The sequence below is a fragment of the Chrysemys picta genome, chromosome 22, assembly GCF_011386835.1.
Source record: "Chrysemys picta bellii isolate R12L10 chromosome 22, ASM1138683v2, whole genome shotgun sequence".
NCBI lineage: Eukaryota > Metazoa > Chordata > Testudines > Emydidae > Chrysemys > Chrysemys picta.
This window is the reverse complement of record NC_088812.1, coordinates 6671914-6690624: the sequence shown is the minus strand read 5'-3', so window position 1 is coordinate 6690624 and position 18711 is coordinate 6671914. Positions and strand designations below refer to the sequence as shown.

The 18711-nt window shown below is 54.9% G+C and overlaps 1 protein-coding gene across 1 annotated transcript in view; it reads left to right on the top strand.

Moving 5' to 3' along the window:
* The window catches only part of LOC101936458 (hepatic lectin), a 91257-nt gene that overhangs the window by 25014 nt on the left and 47532 nt on the right, over nucleotides 1-18711 (top strand). Inside the window, exon 6 of the mRNA XM_065576190.1 lies at nucleotides 4459-4604. Coding sequence (XP_065432262.1) covers nucleotides 4459-4535 — 77 coding nt within the window. The 3' untranslated portion in view covers nucleotides 4536-4604. The remainder of the gene's footprint in view (nucleotides 1-4458; nucleotides 4605-18711) is intronic.

The window sequence follows — 18711 nt, the reverse complement described above, 5'->3', positions numbered from 1 at the left end:
TACGACCGGCAGCTCTTTTTTCTCCATCCGAGAGGTCTTCCGCGAGCCCTCTCGGAGCTGCCGGTCTTCTACCAGGACCTTCTCCGGACCTGGAAGCTTTTCTCGGCGACCAGGTCCACTGTGGCCACCGAGGGCGCGGATCTCCTCGCGGAGCCCCTGCTGCACGATCCCAATCTCCGTGTGCAGGTGGCGGAGTCACCCTCGGTGAGCCGGAGGTTGGTCCTGGCGGAAACCACCAGGGTCGGAGACCTCCTGGACTACACCAGGGGGGACTGGGTGGATCCCCGTGCGCTTGGCCGGCGCATGGGGCTCTTCACCCTCGCGACCGCTCTGCCTGTACTCCAGGAGGTGGGCGCTGCATTGTCGCCTCCTGCTCTCAGCTTCCTGTGGTGGGCCCTGCAGGAGGGCGCTCCCCGCCCACCCCTCACCCCGGGCCCTCCGGAGCTTTTTATCGGGCCCCTGTTCCGTGAGCCCCCCCCGGCTCCCCTGCTCCCATAATCCGAGCCGGCTGCACGCTCTGCAGCCGGTCCGGTTTCGAACCGCGCCCAGGGACCATCTGTACACGCTCGTGCTCCACACGTTGCATCTCCTCACCCTCGTGTCCCGCCCCGACACCAAATGGCGGGACTATCTGCTACCTGTGGAGGGTGAGGAGCCCCAGTGGGCCAGCCTTTATTCCACCTTAGTTCCAAGGCCCGCCGGGGACATTGGTTGGCGGCTCCTTCACGGAGCCGTGAGCATGGGCATGTACCTGGCGCGGTTCACCCCTATTCCCGAGGCCTGCCCATTCTGCGGCGTGAGGGAGACCCTGGCGCACGCTTACCTCGAGTGCGCCAGGTTGCAGCCCCTGTTCCGGCTCCTCCAGAACCTCCTGTTGAGGTTCTGGCTGCACTTTTCCCCACACTTGTTCATTTATGCACACCCTGTCCGTGGCCCCACTAAGTCACGAGACCTCCTCGTCAACCTCTTCCTGGCCCTGGCCAAACTTACCATCTATAATACCAGGGAGAGGATGTTGGACGAGGGGGTGCTCTGCGACTGTGGGGCCTACTTCCGTACCTCCTTGGTCTCACGTCTCCGGGCGGAGTTCCGCTGGACAGCGTCCGCTGGCTCCCTTGCCACCTTCGAGGAGCAGTGGGCGCTGTCCGGGGTTCTCTGCTCGGTGTCCCCATCCGGTTCCCTGATTTTGAACCTTTGACCGTCACCTCGCTCCCTGTTTTTTTTATTAGTTGTCCCAAGTAATCATTTGGTGCTGGGTCCAGTGGTCCCTCCCGCTAGGCTGGGGGAGGGGCCTTTAGTAGTGGGCGGGTGAGCCCGCCCACTTCCCGGTTCGCCAATACCGACCAGGTCCTTTGTGGCCACCGAGGGCGCGGACCTCCTCGCGGAGCCCCTGCTACACAATCTCCATCTTCGTGTGCAGGTGGCAGAGTCCTCCTTGGTGCGCCGGAGTTTGGTCCTGGTGGGAGTCACAAAGATCGGAGACCTCCTGGACTATGACCTGGGGGGCTGGGTGGATCCCCAGGCGCTTGGTCGTCACATGGGGATCTCCACCCTTACGACCCCCCGGCGCGTACTCCAGGAGGTGGAGGCAGCCCTGTCTCCCGCGGCTCGTTTTTTCCTCGAGTGGGTCCTGCGAGAGGGTGCGCCTCGCCCGCTCCTCACTCCAGGCCCTCTGGATCTTTCCATCGGCCTCCTGCCCCATGAGCCTTCCTGGCCTCCCCCCCACATACCTTCAGCCGGCTGCATGTTATGCAGCCAGTTCGTTTCAAACCACGCCAAGGGACCATTTGTAAGCACTCGTGCTGCACACGCTTCATTACCCCACCCTCGTGTCCCGCCCAGACACCAAGTGGCGGGATCTTCTACTAGCAGTGGAGGGTGGGGAACCCTGGTGGGCCAGTTTCTATTCCACCTTAGTCCTGAGGCCCGCCGGGGATATCAGTTGGCAGCTCCTTCACGGGGCGGTGAGCACGGGCGTGTACTTGGCACGGTTCACCCCTCTCCTGGACATGTGCCCCTTCTGTGGCGTGAGGGAGACCCTGGCGTGAGGGAGACCTCTTATTGAGGTTCTGGCTGACTTTTCCCCACACTTATTTCTTTATGCACACCCAATCCAAGGCCTCACGAAGTCGCGGGACCACCACATCAACCTCCTCCTAGCCATGGCCAAGGTGGCCATTCGTAACACCAGGGAGAGGAAGTTGGCAGGGGGGGGGGGCTGCAACTGTGGGGCCGTTTTTCCTTCTTTCATCTGTAACCAGAGTCAGGATGAGCTCTACCCTGACATCTGGTGGTGAATTATGGCGAGTGTGGAAAAGAACTCCAGGGGCTGATCTTATTTGCATAGCCACACCCACTCGCCTGGCATGAAACTGAAAGTGGTTACTTTGGCTGGTGTGGGATCCCCAGTTTCTCTGTTATTGGGGCAGGAAGAATAAAGTTTTGTTACCTTGATTCTGTGAATCAAGGCCAGTGGAACTGTTGTATGACAGAAGGGCTGAGTGAGTCCTTCACCATTACCTAAGTAGCACTTGCTTGACAAGGGGCATGGGTTACACAACACAGTGAAGAGAGAGAAGATAGGGGCTGGAGTACTTGTGGCATCTTAGAGACTAACAAGCTTATTAGAGCATAAGCTTTTATGGGCTATTGCCCACTCTGAAGAAATGGGCAGTAGCCTACAAAAGCTTATGCTCTAATAAATTTGTTAGTCTCTAAGGTGCCACAAGTACTCCTGTTCTTTTTGCAGATATAGACTAACACAACTGCTACTCTGAAAGATGGGGACAGGTATCTGTACCTGATGGTACAGGGGGCCCCCCCCTGAGGGCTTGAAACACCAATTGCACTACTGCCTCTCTCCACTGTGGAATGTCAGAGCTAACTTTGATTCTATTAGGAGTCTAGTTACAGACTGCTGAGCTGAATTCACTTTGGGCCAATGGTGCACTAGCACTGGGGCTCTCCTACTATGAGCTGAAATCACAGAAGAGCTGAAGTTATTAAGAGCTGAGATGACTGAGACTGTGTTAACTAGTGGGGGAGCCTGAAGCTATATTGCTAAGCAGCTGGTGGAGCAATTTGTGGGGACGACTGGAGGAGCAGTGAGCGGTGCGGAGCCTTGTGGGGCTGGTTGGAGTGGCCCAAGGAACAGTGAGCGGAGCTGTTTGCGGGGACGGCTGGAGCGGCTCACAGATTGGTGAGCGGAGCAGCTCGTGGGACGGCAGGAAGTGGACTGGCTCGTGGTGAAGGCTGCGGTGAAACCCCACGGAGAAACGGCCGGCCTCGGATCATGTAAGGTGCCTTTTAACACCCTGCGTGGCCTCCCCCTTTTACTCTGGGGCTGCACTGACCAGGGACAGAGACTTTGGAGTTTGTTGGACTTTTGGGACTTTGGGTGGTTGCTGGACCCAAGAGACTTTGGGGGTGTTGGACTTTGGGGACTCTGGGTGATTTTTGGGTTGCTGGATTCAAGAACCAAAGGGAAAGGACACAGCCCAATTTGCTGGGGTGGGTTTTTTGCTCATGGTTTGTGTTATGAATCCTGTTTGTGGTGTTTTTCCAATTTAATGCTGATGTCGTTTACCTCATGTTATTAAACATTTTCTGCTACACTCAGACTCCGTGCTTACGAGAGGGGAAGTATTGCCTCTTAGAGGCACCCAGGGGGTGGTATGTAATTGTCCCAGGTCACTGGGTGGGGGCTCGAGCCGGTTTTGCATTGCGTTATTGAAACGGAACCCCTAGATACAGAACCTGGCCCTTGTTGCTGCCAACTTAGATGGGCAGAAGGGTTACACATCCATTCACGTATCCTGGCAGAGTTCCTCTGGGCAGCGTCCACCAGCTCTCTCGATGTCTTCGAGGAGCAGTGGGCGCTGTCCGGGGTTCTCTGCTCAGTGTCCCATTCTGGCTCCTTAGTTTTGGCCCTTTGACCCACACACCTGTTCCTGTTGTTGCCTTTGTTGTCCCCCGAACTCAGTTGAGTTCCAGGTTTACTAGCCCCTCCTTAGGCTGGAGGAGGGGCTTTCAGCAGTGGGTGAGATAGCCCACGTCCCGATACTCAAAAGGACTCTCTTATATCCTTCTGGCCTGAGTCCGTCACACTGCTTATTAAGCAAAGTCTGTCATATCTACCTATCCATCTCTCTTCTCATTAGCTTAGTGTCTACAAACCTGCTGGCAAGCTCAGAGTAAATAGTGATTTGTTCCATCGGGAAATGACTCCGAATATCCTCCACATTTGGAAGAAGCATAAATGGGTGAATAACATTCTCCCAGTGACCTTTCAGCTGAGCACTTGCTGAAATGCTTTCCAGGGGCAGGGCCTGCTTGAAGGAAGCTCCCGCGGTACCTGGCAGCTGCTGAAGGCATTCGCTGGGTTTATCCAAGGTGGGGAGCCCCTCCTGCCCATACCTCCCTAGTCACGCGCTGGCTCTGCTGTGTTCTCTCCGACAGGCACTTCCCGGTGCCAGCCTGGCTGGGAGCAGTACCGAAGAAGGTGCTACCTTTTCTCCTTGACTGCCCAGCACTGACAGGCAGCCAGCAGCTCCTGTTTGAGCCAGACTGCCAATCTGGTGGTGATCAACGATCAAACGGAGCAGGTACGACCTCCCGACTTCCCCCATTGGGTAAAATGCACCCATGCAGAGGGCCGCCATGTGGCCTAGCTTATGCTCCAGTTCTAACCACCCAATCCTCTGTCATCCGCTCTAGAATTACTTGGCCATTAAAGCTGGTTCCTTTCGTCACTAGATCGGCTTCACCAACCAAGAGCCTAAAGGCGTCTGGCAGTGGGTGGACAACACTCCTGTGGGATTTACGTAAGCATGGGGCGATCCTCTGCTCTCCCCTTCCTGCCCCTGGCCTTCCCCAGCTCCCCCTGCTCCTGCAGGCGCTTTCCACCTCAGTAGCTCCGAGGCTGAGGCCTGGCACAGCACCACTCGGGTTTGATTTCATGTCCTGACGCCTGCCCGACTGGTGGCCCAGTGGATAGAGCCCTGCTCTGGGACTCAGTAGTGCTGGCTTCCATTCCCGACTGTGCTGCTGGCCTGCTGGGTGGACTTGGGCAAGTCACTGCCCCGCTCTGGGACTCAAGTTCCCCTTATGAAAAATGGCCAAATGATGCTTTTGTAAAGCGCTTTTCTCTCCTCTGAGGAAAGGTACTATGTCAATGCTACGCATTATTGAGACAAAGGAGCAGCTCCATTAACTGGTAGTAGGTTATCTGCTAGTGGCCCAGTGACGAGGCTTGCTCTGATAGCAGGTGACACTTTCCCCAGCCCTGCGTTCATTTGGATAATTCAAAATAAAAAATCTGTCTGTTGCAGGGGGGGAGGATTTAATGAACCCTTGAGTTTTGGGGTGCAAATGCCCCAAACCCCCCTTCAGGGAGAGGGCAGCCTGTGTTCCTTGGAGGCCATGTTGTTCCCTCCATTTTTCTGACTCCCCTTTATGCAGCTCCGGTCCCATCAAGGGGCCATAAAGGGAATGTAATCTCCCACACGCACACTTGCCCAGGCTCAAGGGCCTGGAGAAGAGCAGAAAAGCCCCATACGTAGGGGTGAGGCTGGAGCATGGCTGGGCTTTGGCTATTTTTGGCTGCCCACAATGCCACAGGGGCCTGAGCATAAGTTAGACCAACCCTGAGGCTGCTCTAGGTTATGCTGAGGGGGGGACCCGGTTACCAGGCAGCACATAGATGGGAGCATCTCAGCCAGAACCGGTGGCCCAGTGGCTTGAGGGATCTTCTCTTCCTTCCCTTTCAGGTTTTGGGCCACAGGGGAGCCCAATAACATGTACAGTTTTCACGTTAGAGATGAGGACTGCACCCACCTGCACGAGAATGGCCGGTGGAACGACGAGCCCTGCAACTTGCACTACAGGTGGATCTGCGAAAAAGCTACTTCTGTCTAAATGGCCGGAGTCCCGCCCTTGCTCTGAGCACCGGCTGAAATGTACCTGGCCCACGAGGCCTGTGAACTGTTCCAGCCCCATACCAGTCCATTAGGGATACCAGCTTTCTAATCGCACAAAACTGAACCCCCTTGCCCTGCCCTGCCCCAGCCCTGAGGTCCCGCTCACACAATCCCCCCTCCCTCCACTGCTCGCTCTCCCCCACCCTCACTCACTTTCACCGGGCTGGGGCAGGGGGCTGGAGGGGGGGAGGGCTCCAGGCTGTGGCCAAAGGGGTTGGGGTGGGGGAGTGGGTGGAGGCTTCGGTTGGAGGTGCGGGCTCTGGGGTGGGACCAGGGATGAGTGATTTGGGGTGCAGGAGTGGGATCAGGGCTAGGACAGGGGGCTGGGGTGCAGGAAGTGGTGTGGGCTCTGGGAGGAAGTCTGGGGTGTGAGCTTCGGCCAAGCAGTGCTTGCCTCAGGCGGCTCCCAGAAGTGGCCAGCATGTCTGGTCCCTAGGCAAAGGGCAGTAGCAGATTTACCTTGGTGCCATGGCACCGGGCCCACACTCGGCCCCCCGCTCTCTCCTGTGGGGGGCAGAAGCTTGGTGCTCCTGCCACTGGCAGTAGGGCAGCCAAGCTCCCCCTCCCCTGCCTCTTCTCACAGCTTGCTCCATTCCTGCCCTCCCCCTCCCTGACGCCGATTAGCTGTTTGCCGGCAGGAGGGCGGGCCGCAGCATGCTCACCTGGGGAGAGGAGGCAGAGAAGAGGCGGGGTGGGGCCTTGGGGAAGGGGGTACCTACTCTGACTGCAGAGCTGCACAGCCAGGCTGAAAAAAGAAGGTGCTGCTCATCTCCCGGGACTTTGCAGCTGGACACCCCCTTCTGCGTCCTAGTGCTGGTTGAGCTCCCTTCTGTGTGCTGGGAGCCATCCTTCATCTTGTACAACAGTGAGTGCCCGCGGTGGGCAGGGCTGGCTCTAGGTTTTTTGCTACCCCAAGCAAAAAAAAATTTGTGGCTGCCCCCCCAACCCAGCCCTGGGCTCCCCCCTGTACCTCCCTGCTGCCCCAGCCCTGGGTTCTCCCCCTGCCCCCCCCCACACACCCTGCTGCCCCAGCGCTGGGCTCCCTCGTTTTCCCCCCTACCACTGACCTCCCCCCACCCTCCTGCCGCCCCAGCCCTGGGTCACTGGTAACTCGCTCCCAGGGCGGGTCATTCAGCAGGAATTTTAGATGTGCACAGAACACAGACAGGATTGGTTCCCATATGGTTCCAGAACTGCCGTAAAGTGGAACAATTTTCAGCTTGTGTGATTGGAGGATATCTGGATGCATATTATAAGACTGTCCTACATAAATGAAGAAACCTTGAGGTGCCTTTATTATTCTCTTGTTCCACTCTTTGTTTCTATGGGGAATTTGCCAATGCAACATCACGGTCTTCCTTTTAAACAAATAAAACCAAAAAAAAAGGCAATGGCTGTTGAAAATAGCAATTCCAGTCCTAATAACCACTGGGAAGCATTTCTTGCTCAATTTTATCCTACTTTTTCTATAGCAAGTTACAGTGGATCAGTATATTTGATTTGGGGGAAATGAAGTAACAGCTGCCCAAATTGAGCTTGAGCACTCCTGAATTTGGAGGTGTTCAAATCCGGAAGGCAGGTGCTAGATTCCCTTTCTGAATATTAGCTATATCTGGAAAGGAAAAGTCAATTTCTGTTTCCGTGACTCAGAAATGGAAATCCTCCTACGTGCCTGGTACTGTATCTAAAGCTGCCCAGGTCCAGAGCCTCCCCTCCCTTCCTTTTCATTTTAAATTCTAGTGGGATCCACGTACCTCCCTTGCTAGGCTTCAGATAGAGAGGGGCACTGTCCATTTAGTCCACCCAATTCCTTCTTTGGGGGCTGCAAGGTGAGGTCCCACCAGTATCCCTAATCCAGTATGGGGATGTCTTCTGAAGGGGATATCTGGAGCAAAGCCTTCTACTCCTTGGGCACACTTGTTCCCTATTCACAGTGCCACCCCTTTCGACTCACAGCAAGCGAGCATGGCTCAGCTACCTCACTCCCTCCCCCTCCCCCTTCCTCTTGATAGCTGCCAAGGGATTGCTGGGAAATGTAGTTCTTTCCCTGCTCCAGGGCTGGCTCTATAGGCAGGGAGCTAGGCAAGGAACTACAGCTCCCAGGGTCCCGTGGGTTCTCAGCTCCCATGCTGGATCCCCAGCTGCTCCATGGCTCCGCTTCTGCAGGGTTGTGTGAGGGGAGGGGAAAAAAAAAAAGGATGGCCCAAATGCCGCCCCCTGCAAATGTGCTGCCCCGAGCACCTTCTTGTTTTGCAGGTGCCTAGAGCCGGCCCTGGTGGTGGGGCAGGAAGGGCAGGGGGACAGAGGCAGTGGGGAAGGAAGGGGGTGGGATGGGGAGGAGATGGAGTGATGGGGAAGGGGCATAGGATGGGGCAGAGAAGGGGATAGGGGAAGCAGGGACAGGGAGAAAGAGGCAGTGGGGAAGGAAGGGGGTGGGAGGGGGAGGAGATGGAGTGGTGGGGAAGGGGCACGGGATGGGGAAGAGAAGGGGATAGGTCAGGGATTGGCAACCTGCGGTACGCGGCCCGCTAGGGTAAGCCCCCTGGCAGGCTGGGCTGGTTTGTTTACCTGCCCATCCACAGGTTCGGCCAATCGCAGCTCCCACTGGGTGCGATTCGCCGCTCCAGGCCAATGGGGGCTGCAGGATGAGGGATGTGCTGGCTGTGGCTTCTTGCAGCCCCCCATTGGCCTGGAGCGGCAAACCACGGCCAGTGGGAGCCGCAATCGGCTGAACCTGTGGACATGGCAAGTAAACAAACTGGCCCGGCCTGCCAGGGGCTTACCCCGGTGGGCCGTGTGCCGAAGGTTGCCAATCCCTGGGATAGGGGAAATGGGGGTCCAGCATGCGGATCCACTTGGCAGCAGCTGGGGCTCCCCTGTTAAGCAGGCCCATCAAACCCTCACCCTGACAAGCCCCATCTCCCCTGCATCTGTACCACCCCGATGAGCCCCCTCCCCATTGAGCCCCTACCACCTACACCTGACCCCACCCAAATGAACCCTGTAGATAAATCTCTATATTAAGCATCTTCTCATAACTTTCATATGACTTTGTATTATGCCTCTGCATATAACCCTGTATTAAGCTATTTTCATACAACTTTGTATCAAGTCCTTTGATATAGGAACTTTGTATCAGATCCCTATGTGGAAAAACTTATAGAAAACTTTGTGTTAAGCCTTGGTATAATGTTATAGCCCCTAAGGATAGTTAAAGTAGAAGAAAAATGTCTTTTTGCTAGGAGTAGAATAAGATCTCCCCACCCCCTTAATCAATTGCTGTGTTGAATGAATGAGGTGTGAATGAGGAAGGTGTGGAAGGCAGCACCTCCAGACAGCTAGTTGGAGCAGGGATGGAAGCCAGACCCAAGGACAATAAAACCTGTCAAGTAGGCTCACTAAAGAAGAGCAGACATATTGACGGCCTTGGGGTTAGAAGCAAGCACCTTCTCTTGGAAACACCCTCTTTGAACAGCATTGGGACAACACCCAGAAGGAAGCAGCACTAAGGACCAACGGACACAGACACGGATTTTGAAGTTGGTACAGATTTGCATGAGAGGGAAGCTGCCATAAATGTGAGGTGTCTTGCAGAGGACCCCGGGTCTCGTCTTGTCAACATGGGAGCATCGATCCGGATCGGCAGAAGCCCGGCTCCACCCCTCCCCCATCTAACTCATCTGGCCAGTGAAGCTAAGGGGAGCAACTAGTTGGTAACAACAACAAGGCAGAGTGTGTTTGTGTGCGTGTATGTGAGTGCATGAGTGTAATATATCATATGCATATGATACAGTGTTGATTGATGGGCCTCAGTCTTCCTCTGCTGTAAAATGGGGATAGCAACGCAAACCTCCCCCATGTGACAATCTGATGGTGAGGGTCAGACAAGGGACAATGTTATAAGACACACAAAACCCTATCCTGGTTCCCTGAGCAACACACACTAGCACTAGTGGCTAGTCTATATATGCATCTACTACTACTACTAGCTAGAGGAGTTACTCCTTTAGCTCGAGTGCTAGAAGCTTGTGCTATTAGTTCTGAAAACCTTGGGTTCAAACCTCTCTGGTGAGCCTTGGGTTCCCTGAGGCACATCCTTGTCCTACTGAAGTCAATGGGACCAGAAACTGGCTGTCAGGGTGGTGGCTAGGAAGAGGGACATGGGCCAATTGCTGGTCTCTAGGTCTTGGCCAGTGAAGGGAACTCCAGCCCCAAGGATCCAGCTAGGGCAGAGGCTGAGCTCTTTGGCCTGAGTATAAAACGATGAGCCGCTTCAGCTGTAGTCGACGGCACCTGCATCTGCCCGTGGCTCTGTCGGCCACAGCACCAGCAAATTCAAACGCAGCCGTCCTGCCATTAGCCTCGCTGTGCAGGGGCTGCGCTTACGGCAGCTCCAATAAAAGGGGTCAGGAGCCCTGGAGAGAGAGCTCAGAACCGGAGTGCTGGCTCTTAGCTGGGGGGGCAGAACGGGGCGGGGGGGTCTGTCTGTTAGACTTACCCCAGCCCTGATGATGTAGGACAATTCCTTCATGGCCAAAGAGCTGTCCCAGCTTCTCCTGGTGTCCCAGGAAGCACAGCCTCTGGAGAGAGGAACTTCACCTCCCTGCCTTCCAGAAACAGAGCTACAGCCCTGAGGGAACAGAGCTAACCAGGACCCCTGCCTCAAACTGAATATCTGGCAGCTGGGAAGGAGAAATCCTCTTTGTGCATGTGACAAGGCTGCTGTCAGCCACTTCCCCATCCAGGTGCCCACTTCCTCCCTTCAGAGACTGCCTCAAAGGGCAAATATTTAACCATCTGCCAGGGCGGGCTGCAGAGACATGTTTTATGTTCCGCTGCCCCTCAGCAGGGGGGTGCTGCAGTGAGCAGCAGGAATCCCTGCTGCCCTGAGGCCGGCTTCAAGACAAGTGCCCTCCAGATGCGAGAAGCACCATACGCAGGCCGTTAGCACTTGGTTCAAAGCCCCTCCCCATCGCCTGGAGAATTAGCTGAGATCAGCATTCTCACTTCCTTCACCCCTGTAGAGAGGATCAGTGTTGGGCCTGCTGCACCCTCAGCAAGGGGGCGCCGGGAGGCAAAAAGGACCATCTAAGCCGTGCAAGGGCCCAGTGACCGCTGGGTGGGAGGTGGTGGTCGGCGGGAAGTTAGTGCCCAGCTGGTTTAAGGATACCGGTGTGCAGCCAGGGTGGTCAAGCTGCCCCACTGCCCTCTGCATAACACAGGTCAGCACCTGCATCCGCTGCGGACTCCTGCAGGATCTGGGGTTTGAATCTTAGGTACAGGGATACCCGTAAATTGGGAAGCAGGTGGGAGGCGGGTGAGGCATGTGGAAGGCTCACAGCCTGTGAGCCCAGGACAAACCTGCCCAGGGAGCCGCTCCAGCTCCACTCAGGGCCGTCTCACACAGAGGGAGGGTGCGGGGATTGGGCCAGGGTATGATCTCCTGTGGCCACCGCTTCACCCCACTACAAACCACTGGTCTCTGACTGGCATCCCAAGCCAAAACAGGCCAGCGCCTGGCTTCTGACCCGGGCTCTGGCACCGAGCTGCCAGCCCCAGGTTGATCCCAGCAGAGGGGTGTGGTGCCCATTAATTTCCGTTTGGGAAGCCCTGGGTGACGCTCTGTGGCAGGGAGGCAACGTCTAACTCCTGAATTCAAACTAGTCTAGACAAAGCCCTGCAGGGATCAGTCCTGCCCCAGCCCCAGAGGGCTGGATTAGATGGGACCGGCGGGCCCTGTGATTCATTCCAAACCACCCAGCCCCCTTCGCAGGCAGGGGCCAGAAGCAGACTGCCAAGGCTTTTCGGGGTGCAGGGTTTGATGGGGTGTCCATTAGAGCTTTGTTTGCAAAGCCACATGGACCCCGGGCACCCGCCGCCGAGCCCTGCCCAGCCCCCTGCCCCAGAGATGGATCAGGGAGCGACCCCCCAGCAAGATGGGATTGCGGGGTCGCCAGAAAGCTCTCCCAGGAGCGGCGATTCGGAGCAATCCACTGCCCAGTGCCCCCGGTGCCTCTCCATCGGCAGTTTAAAACCCGCCTCTCTGCCGTCCCTAGGTGCCGGGGCTTTCCCAGCCGGCTCGGGGCAGCTCTGCCTGCAGACTATGCAGCAATGCAGCGACTGCAACCCCCCCCCATTTGCAACCCCGGGCTGCCTGCATTCGCGCCGCTCGCTCGCCACACGCCAGGGGCTGTGCCTGCCCCTTCAAATCCGCCGCCCGCCAGCACCTTGGCCAGGCAAGTTGCTGAGCTCTTGCGTTTCGCAGGAAGCACAGGGAAGAAAGCACCGCTTGGGTGCCGAGCCAAACGCGCTCCCAGGGAAGGGAAGCATCGAGCTTCCAGGCAGAGCCGCTGCCTCGTGTTCTGCAGCCAGCGCTGCCTAGACCCCTGAGTCCAGGGCTGCAAAGGGGTGTGTGTGTGTGTGTGTGTGTGGCGTGTGCAAGGGGGGGCACGTGCAATGATGGGGTGGCATCTCTGCAGATTTTGCAAAGAAAATATTTGCAACTTCCTCCCCTGTGGGATTTTTTTTTTTTTTTTGCTCGTTTCCTGACACGCCTGGTTTCAAACGAGGCTAAAACCAACGGGGGAATATTTCCCCCCCCGGCTGAAGATCAAATGTGATCATCAGAAAGGAAGGAAAACTGGGGGAAATCCGGCCGTTCCCCACCCCAACCACGGGATGTGCCCCCAGGGGACACCGCCCAGCTTCCAGCTCAACAACGAGCCACAGTTTCAACTGGAAAATTGCAGAGTGCAATGGGGGGAGGGGGGGGAGGGTCCACCAACCCCACCTGACAAGCACAGGCTAGGCTGCAAACACCTCACCTGGCCCCCAGCACCGCGACCCCCGGAACACACACGGGGGGCTGTCAGGGTACCCCTCCCGCACACACCGCCCTGCTGGAGCTCAGGCCGGCTCTGCCACCCCCCCGTTCCTTGTCACCCTGTTGGGGTTACTAGGCCTGCCTGAGCCAAAGTTCTTCCATGTTTAAACTCTGTCCTTCCATGTTTAACTCTAATCGACTTCAAAAACCAAGGACAGGTATTGGAATGTGTAAACAGCCAGTTAGCAATTACGACCTTGCTCATACCAGGTACCAAACGATAATGATGAGGTTTGCATGTTCCTAGCTGGGGAAGGGGTAATAAACTAAGGGTAAACAGAACCAAATAATTGTTTAGAGTGTTACTAACAAGCTAGATTTATAGCCTTGGCCCTGCCTCGCCTCTTCCCACCCCCACCCCACCCCTTCCTGCCCCCCCTCCTCCCCCTCCCCCCTCCTGCAGGCCGCTGAACAGCTGGTCATGGCAGGCAGGAGGCGCTGGGAGGGATGGGGAGGAGCTGATTGGCGGGGCTGCTGGTGGGTGCTGAGCACCCGCGCTATTTTTTTTCCATGGGTGCTCCCCCAAGGCAGCTGGGGAGGCTTGATCCAAAATCATCCCGCTCAGTGCTGAGGGGTTGGGGTTAAGAGCCAGGGTGTGGCCAAGACAGGATTATCAGAGCCATTTTCCCCCTTTCCAGATCCCACCACTCATGAACTGGCCACCTGTGAGCCTCACCCTGGTCATCATGGCCACCAAATTGCATCCAACAGTCCTGGGCCTCCTCGTCCATGAGGGTCCAGTATGAACCAGGATCTTGAGATGTTCTGGTGAAGGGCTGAGGACTTCATGAGACCAGACCGCCTTTGCAACGTGATCTGAAAAGCTAGAGATTATTATGGGGTGCAGGGATCTGAGGTGACATCCCCTCCTCCCCAAATCCTGTTCTTTCCTGCCCCAAAGAAGCAAGAGCCCTCCCCCATTTGTCTAGAGACCAGATGGGCCATGGAGAGTCCCCCCCACACACAATGGGATTCCTGCCCCAATCCCAACTACAGCAACAACAATAATACACCAAACTGAGGTGCTGCTTGTTGAACCGTGACGTCCCTGAGGCTGACACTGGGGGTCTGCTCAGTTACACCGGTGGTCCCCAGCCCCACACCCGACAGGAGCCTAATGGCTAAGATCAGGGCCGGGCAGTATCCTAAATTGCATTTTGGTATTGTACCTAAACATTGCATTTCAATGGGGGATTCAACTTCCTTTGTAGGAACAGACTCCTGAAACTCTGACCAGTCCACATTAGTGGTCAATAGCAGCCCGGCTGAGACTGTTCCCTGAAGGCCAGACTGGGAACGCACTGGGGTGAGAATCCCTGGCACTAAAGGGTTAATTGGCTTCCCCCCATTCAGAATGGGGCCCCTGGTGCACACAGAGCCCTGAGCGCAGGCTCCGGGGGTACTGGCAGCATCCCCGCTGGGGTCCACAAGGGTGGGGCTTGGCCCTGGGTTTCCTGCCCTGGTGCCTCCATCTCAGGGAACGAATCACAAATGTCGCTCGCTCAGGATGGATCCGGTGTGGTGGGGATCCCAGACTGCCATGGCCACCCAGGGCTGGGATTCTCCAGCCCCATCTCAGCTTCCCGCTGCTGTTCTCCTCCCCCGCATCCTCCACACTCCGCCAACCCTCGCTTCTGAAGGAGCTGTGAGTGGGACCCTGGGAGGAAGTGGAGACAGAGCTCCCCGGGCACAGAACTCGCTGGAGGGGCAGCTGTGGGGATTTCTGAGCGAGGAACCTAGCTGCTGCTGTTAGTTCCTGCCCTGTCCAGTGGAACAGGACCCCGATTAACTAAACAAGATCACAGTGAGAACAGACATGCCTGAGAGCAGTGTTTGCTCCCCCTAACGGGAACAAACCCAGCAAGGCCTCCGATTTTGCCTTGGGCCAAAAGGGTAACAACAGTAATACCAACAAACGGACACCTGGGAGTAAGCTGAATTGTTACCATTGGCTTTGAGCACGAATTGATCAGTCCGCATCTGCTCCAGCTCCTCGGACATCTCTGCGTCTAGAAAATGGGGTAACCTGGCTGGCATCTGACTTAAAGGACCAATAAGGGGACAAGATACTTTCAAATCTTGGGGGGGGGAGGCTTTTGTTTGTGTTCTTTGTTTGGGAGAGTGTTCGTTCTCGGGACTGAGAGGGACCAGACATCAATCCAGGTTCTCCACATCTTTCTAAACAAGTCTCTCCTATTTCAAACTTGTAAGTAAATAGCCAGGCAAGGCGTGTTAGTTTTCCTTTGTTTTCTCAACTTGTAAATGTACCTTTTACTAGAGTGTTTATCTTTGTTTGCTGTACTTTGAACCTGAGACTAGAGGGGAGTCCTCTGAGCTCTTTAAGTTTGATTACCCTGTAAGGTTAATTTCCATACTGATTTTACAGAGATGATTTTTACCTTTTTCTTTAATTAAAAGCTTTCTTTTTAGAACCTGATTGATTTTTCCTTGTTTTAAGATCCAAGGGGTTTGGATCTTGATTCACCAGGAGTTGGTGGGAGGAAGGAGGGGGGATGGTTAATTTCTCCCTGTTGTAGATCCCAGGGGGGTTGGAACTGTATTCACCAGGAGTTGGTGGGAGGAAGGAGGGGGAATGGTTAATTTCTCCTTGTTTTAAAATCCAAGGGGTTTGGATCTGTATTCACCAGGGAATTGGTGAAGGTTTTTTCAAGGCTTCCCAGGGAGGGAAAAATTGAAATGGTGGCAGCGGAACCAGAGCTAAGCTGGTAGTTAAGCTTAGAAGTTTTCATGCAGGCCCCTACATTTGTACCCTAAAGTTCAAAGTGGGGATCCAGCCTTGACATGGTGGTAGAGCGGTGGGATCATTTTAAACCCAAAAGCCAGTGAGATTTTTTTTCCTTCTAGCTGCTTGGAAAGCCGAGCTGGAGGTAGATAGATGCATATCTTATCTCTCCTTGCCTGAAGGCAGAGGTGTTAAGTTTTTTTTAACAAGGTCCTTTGTTAAGAGAAGGGTTCAATGGGCAAACAAAGGTAAAGGGAATTTACAAGCTGAATTGTTTTTTTTTCTTTTTACATCCTCGGGAGTAGCTAGTTAGAAAGTCTCTGTTAACTCAGCAGCAGCCAGAGCTGAGAGCTTCCCAGTTTCAGTCAACTGCAGAGGGGGTGACCCAGCACAAGAAAACAGGAAAATGACTACAAAAGAAGAAAAAGCCAAAGAGGAGGCCCACAAGAGAGCTATGGAGCTGAAAGAAAAAGAGATAGAGCTGAGAGACAGAGAAGAGAAAGCCAAAGAGGGGGCCCACAAGAGAGAGATGGAGCTAAAAGAAAGAGAAGAAAAAGCCAAAGAGGAGGCCCACAAGAGAACTATGGAGCTGAAAGAAAAAGAGATGGAGGAGAGAGAAAAAGAAAGGAAGCATGAACTGGAAGTAGCAAAGGCTAAGCAGGATGCACCAGCCAATGCTAACAACCCCCCTCCAGGTACCACTTCCCATCCCAGAAAATTCCCCACCTACAAGGTAGGCGATGATACTGAGGCCTTCTTAGAAAATTTTGAAAGGGCCTGCCTTGGATACAGCATCGCTGCAGACCAGTACATGGTAGAGCTGAGGCCGCAGCTCAGTGGACCCTTAGCAGAGGTGGCGGCTGAAATGCCTAAGGAACACATGAACAGTTATGAACTTTTTAAAAACAAGGCCAGACTCAGAATGGGGCTAACACCCGAGCATGCCCGTCGGCGGTTCAGAGCCCTAAAGTGGAAACCCGATGTGTCATTTACCCGTCATGCCTACCACATTGACAAAAATTGTGATGCCTGGGTATCAGGAGCAAATGTTAAATCTCTGAAAGATCTGCTTTCCCTAGTAAAAATGGAGCAGTTTTTAGAGGGTGTTCCTGAGGAAATAGAAAGTTACATCCTAGATAGGAAGCCCAAAACTGTAACTGAGGCGGGGGAGATTGGAGCCAAATGGGTGGAGGTGGCAGAAAAGAAAAAAACTAGTAGCAGTTGGAGCGAATATCAGAAGGGGCAAGCCGAAACAAAACCTTACCACTGGGGACAACCCAAGGCCCCACCCACATCCCAAGAGAAACCCCAGACGCCTTCTCACCCCACCACACCAGTCTCCACCAACCAACATCGTCCCGGTGATACCTTAGCAGGGCGATGTTTTAAATGTAATGAACTGGGACATATAAAGGCTCACTGCCCCAAGAACCCCAACCGATTACAGTTCATTACACCCCAATCACACCAAAGATCCCCAAACCCAGATGCCTCTCTCATACCCTCGGAGCGAAGGGAAACCTTGAGAGTGGGCGGAAAGAAGGTTACCGCTTGGAGGGACACTGGGGCTCAAGTGTCAACTATCCACCAATCCCTAGTGGACCCCAAACTCATCAACCCGGAGGCTACAGTGACAATTCAACCCTTTGTGTCACAGTCTGTAACCTTGCCTACAGCCACGTTGCATGTCCAGTACAAGGGCTGGTCAGGAATGTGGACTTTTGCAGTCTATGACAATTATCCCATTCCCATGCTGCTGGGGGAAGATTTGGCCAACCATGTGAAGGTAGCCAAGAGGGTGGGAATAGTCACCCGCAGCCAGGCTAAGCAAGCTTTCACCCCCATCCCTGTTCCTGAGCCTTCCACCAGGGCCCCGTCTGTGTTACCAGAGACCCAAACAATGGTGGTGGAACCGGATCCCCTGCCAACGACTGCAACAGCCGCAGTGGATCCAATCCCAGAGACCCAGCCAAAGCCAGTCCCAGAACCGGAACTGGCAACGCAACCAGCACCAGAACCATTGCGAGCCCTGAGTCCAGCGCTTGCAAACCCGTCTACAACTCCAATGCCAGAGGGCACCAGCGAGCCTGACCTGGCAGAAACAGCAGATAACCCTACCCAAGAGGCTCAGCCAGAGCCTGAGATACCACATAGTGCACCAGCGGACAGTGGATCACAGTCAATGGAAACAGCCCCAGCACCTGCATCGCTTCCAGAGGGACCAAGCCCCAGTCCACAGTCCATGGAGGAACTGATGTCTCCAGCATCAAGGGAACAGTTCCAGGCCGAGCAGGAAGCAGATGACAGCCTTCAGAAAGCTTGGGCGGTAGCGCGGAGCACCCCACCGCCTCTCAGCTCTTCTAACCGATCCCGGTTTGTTGTAGAACAAGGACTTTTATACAAGGAGACTCTTTCTGGTGGGCACCAGGAAGACTGGCATCCTCAAAGACAGTTGGTAGTTCCCACTAAGTATCGGGTAAAGCTCTTGGGCTTAGCCCATGATCATCCCAGTGGCCATTCTGGGGTGAACAGAACCAAAGACCGGTTGGGGAAGTCCTTCCACTGGGAGGGAATGGGCAAGGACGTTGCTAAATATGTCTGGTCTTGTGAGGTGTGCCAACGAGTGGGAAAGCCCCAAGACCAGGTTAAAGCCCCTCTCCAGCCACTACCCATAATTGAGGTCCCATTTCAGCGCGTAGCTGTGGATATTCTGGGTCCTTTCCCAAAGAAGACACCCAGAGGAAAGCAGTATGTACTGACTTTCATGGATTTTGCTACCCGGTGGCCGGAAGCAGTACCCTTAAGCAACACCAGGGCTAAAAGTGTGTGCCAGGCATTAACAGACATTTTTGCCAGGGTAGGTTGGCCCTCCGACATCCTTACAGATTCGGGAACTAATTTCCTGGCAGGGACCATGGAAAACCTGTGGGAAGCTCATGGGGTGAATCACTTGGTTGCCACCCCTTACCACCATGAAACCAATGGCCTGGTGGAGAGGTTTAATGGAACTTTGGGGGCCATGATACGTAAATTCGTAAATGAACACTCCAATGATTGGGAGCTAGTGTTGCAGCAGTTGCTTTTTGCCTACAGGGCTGTACCACATC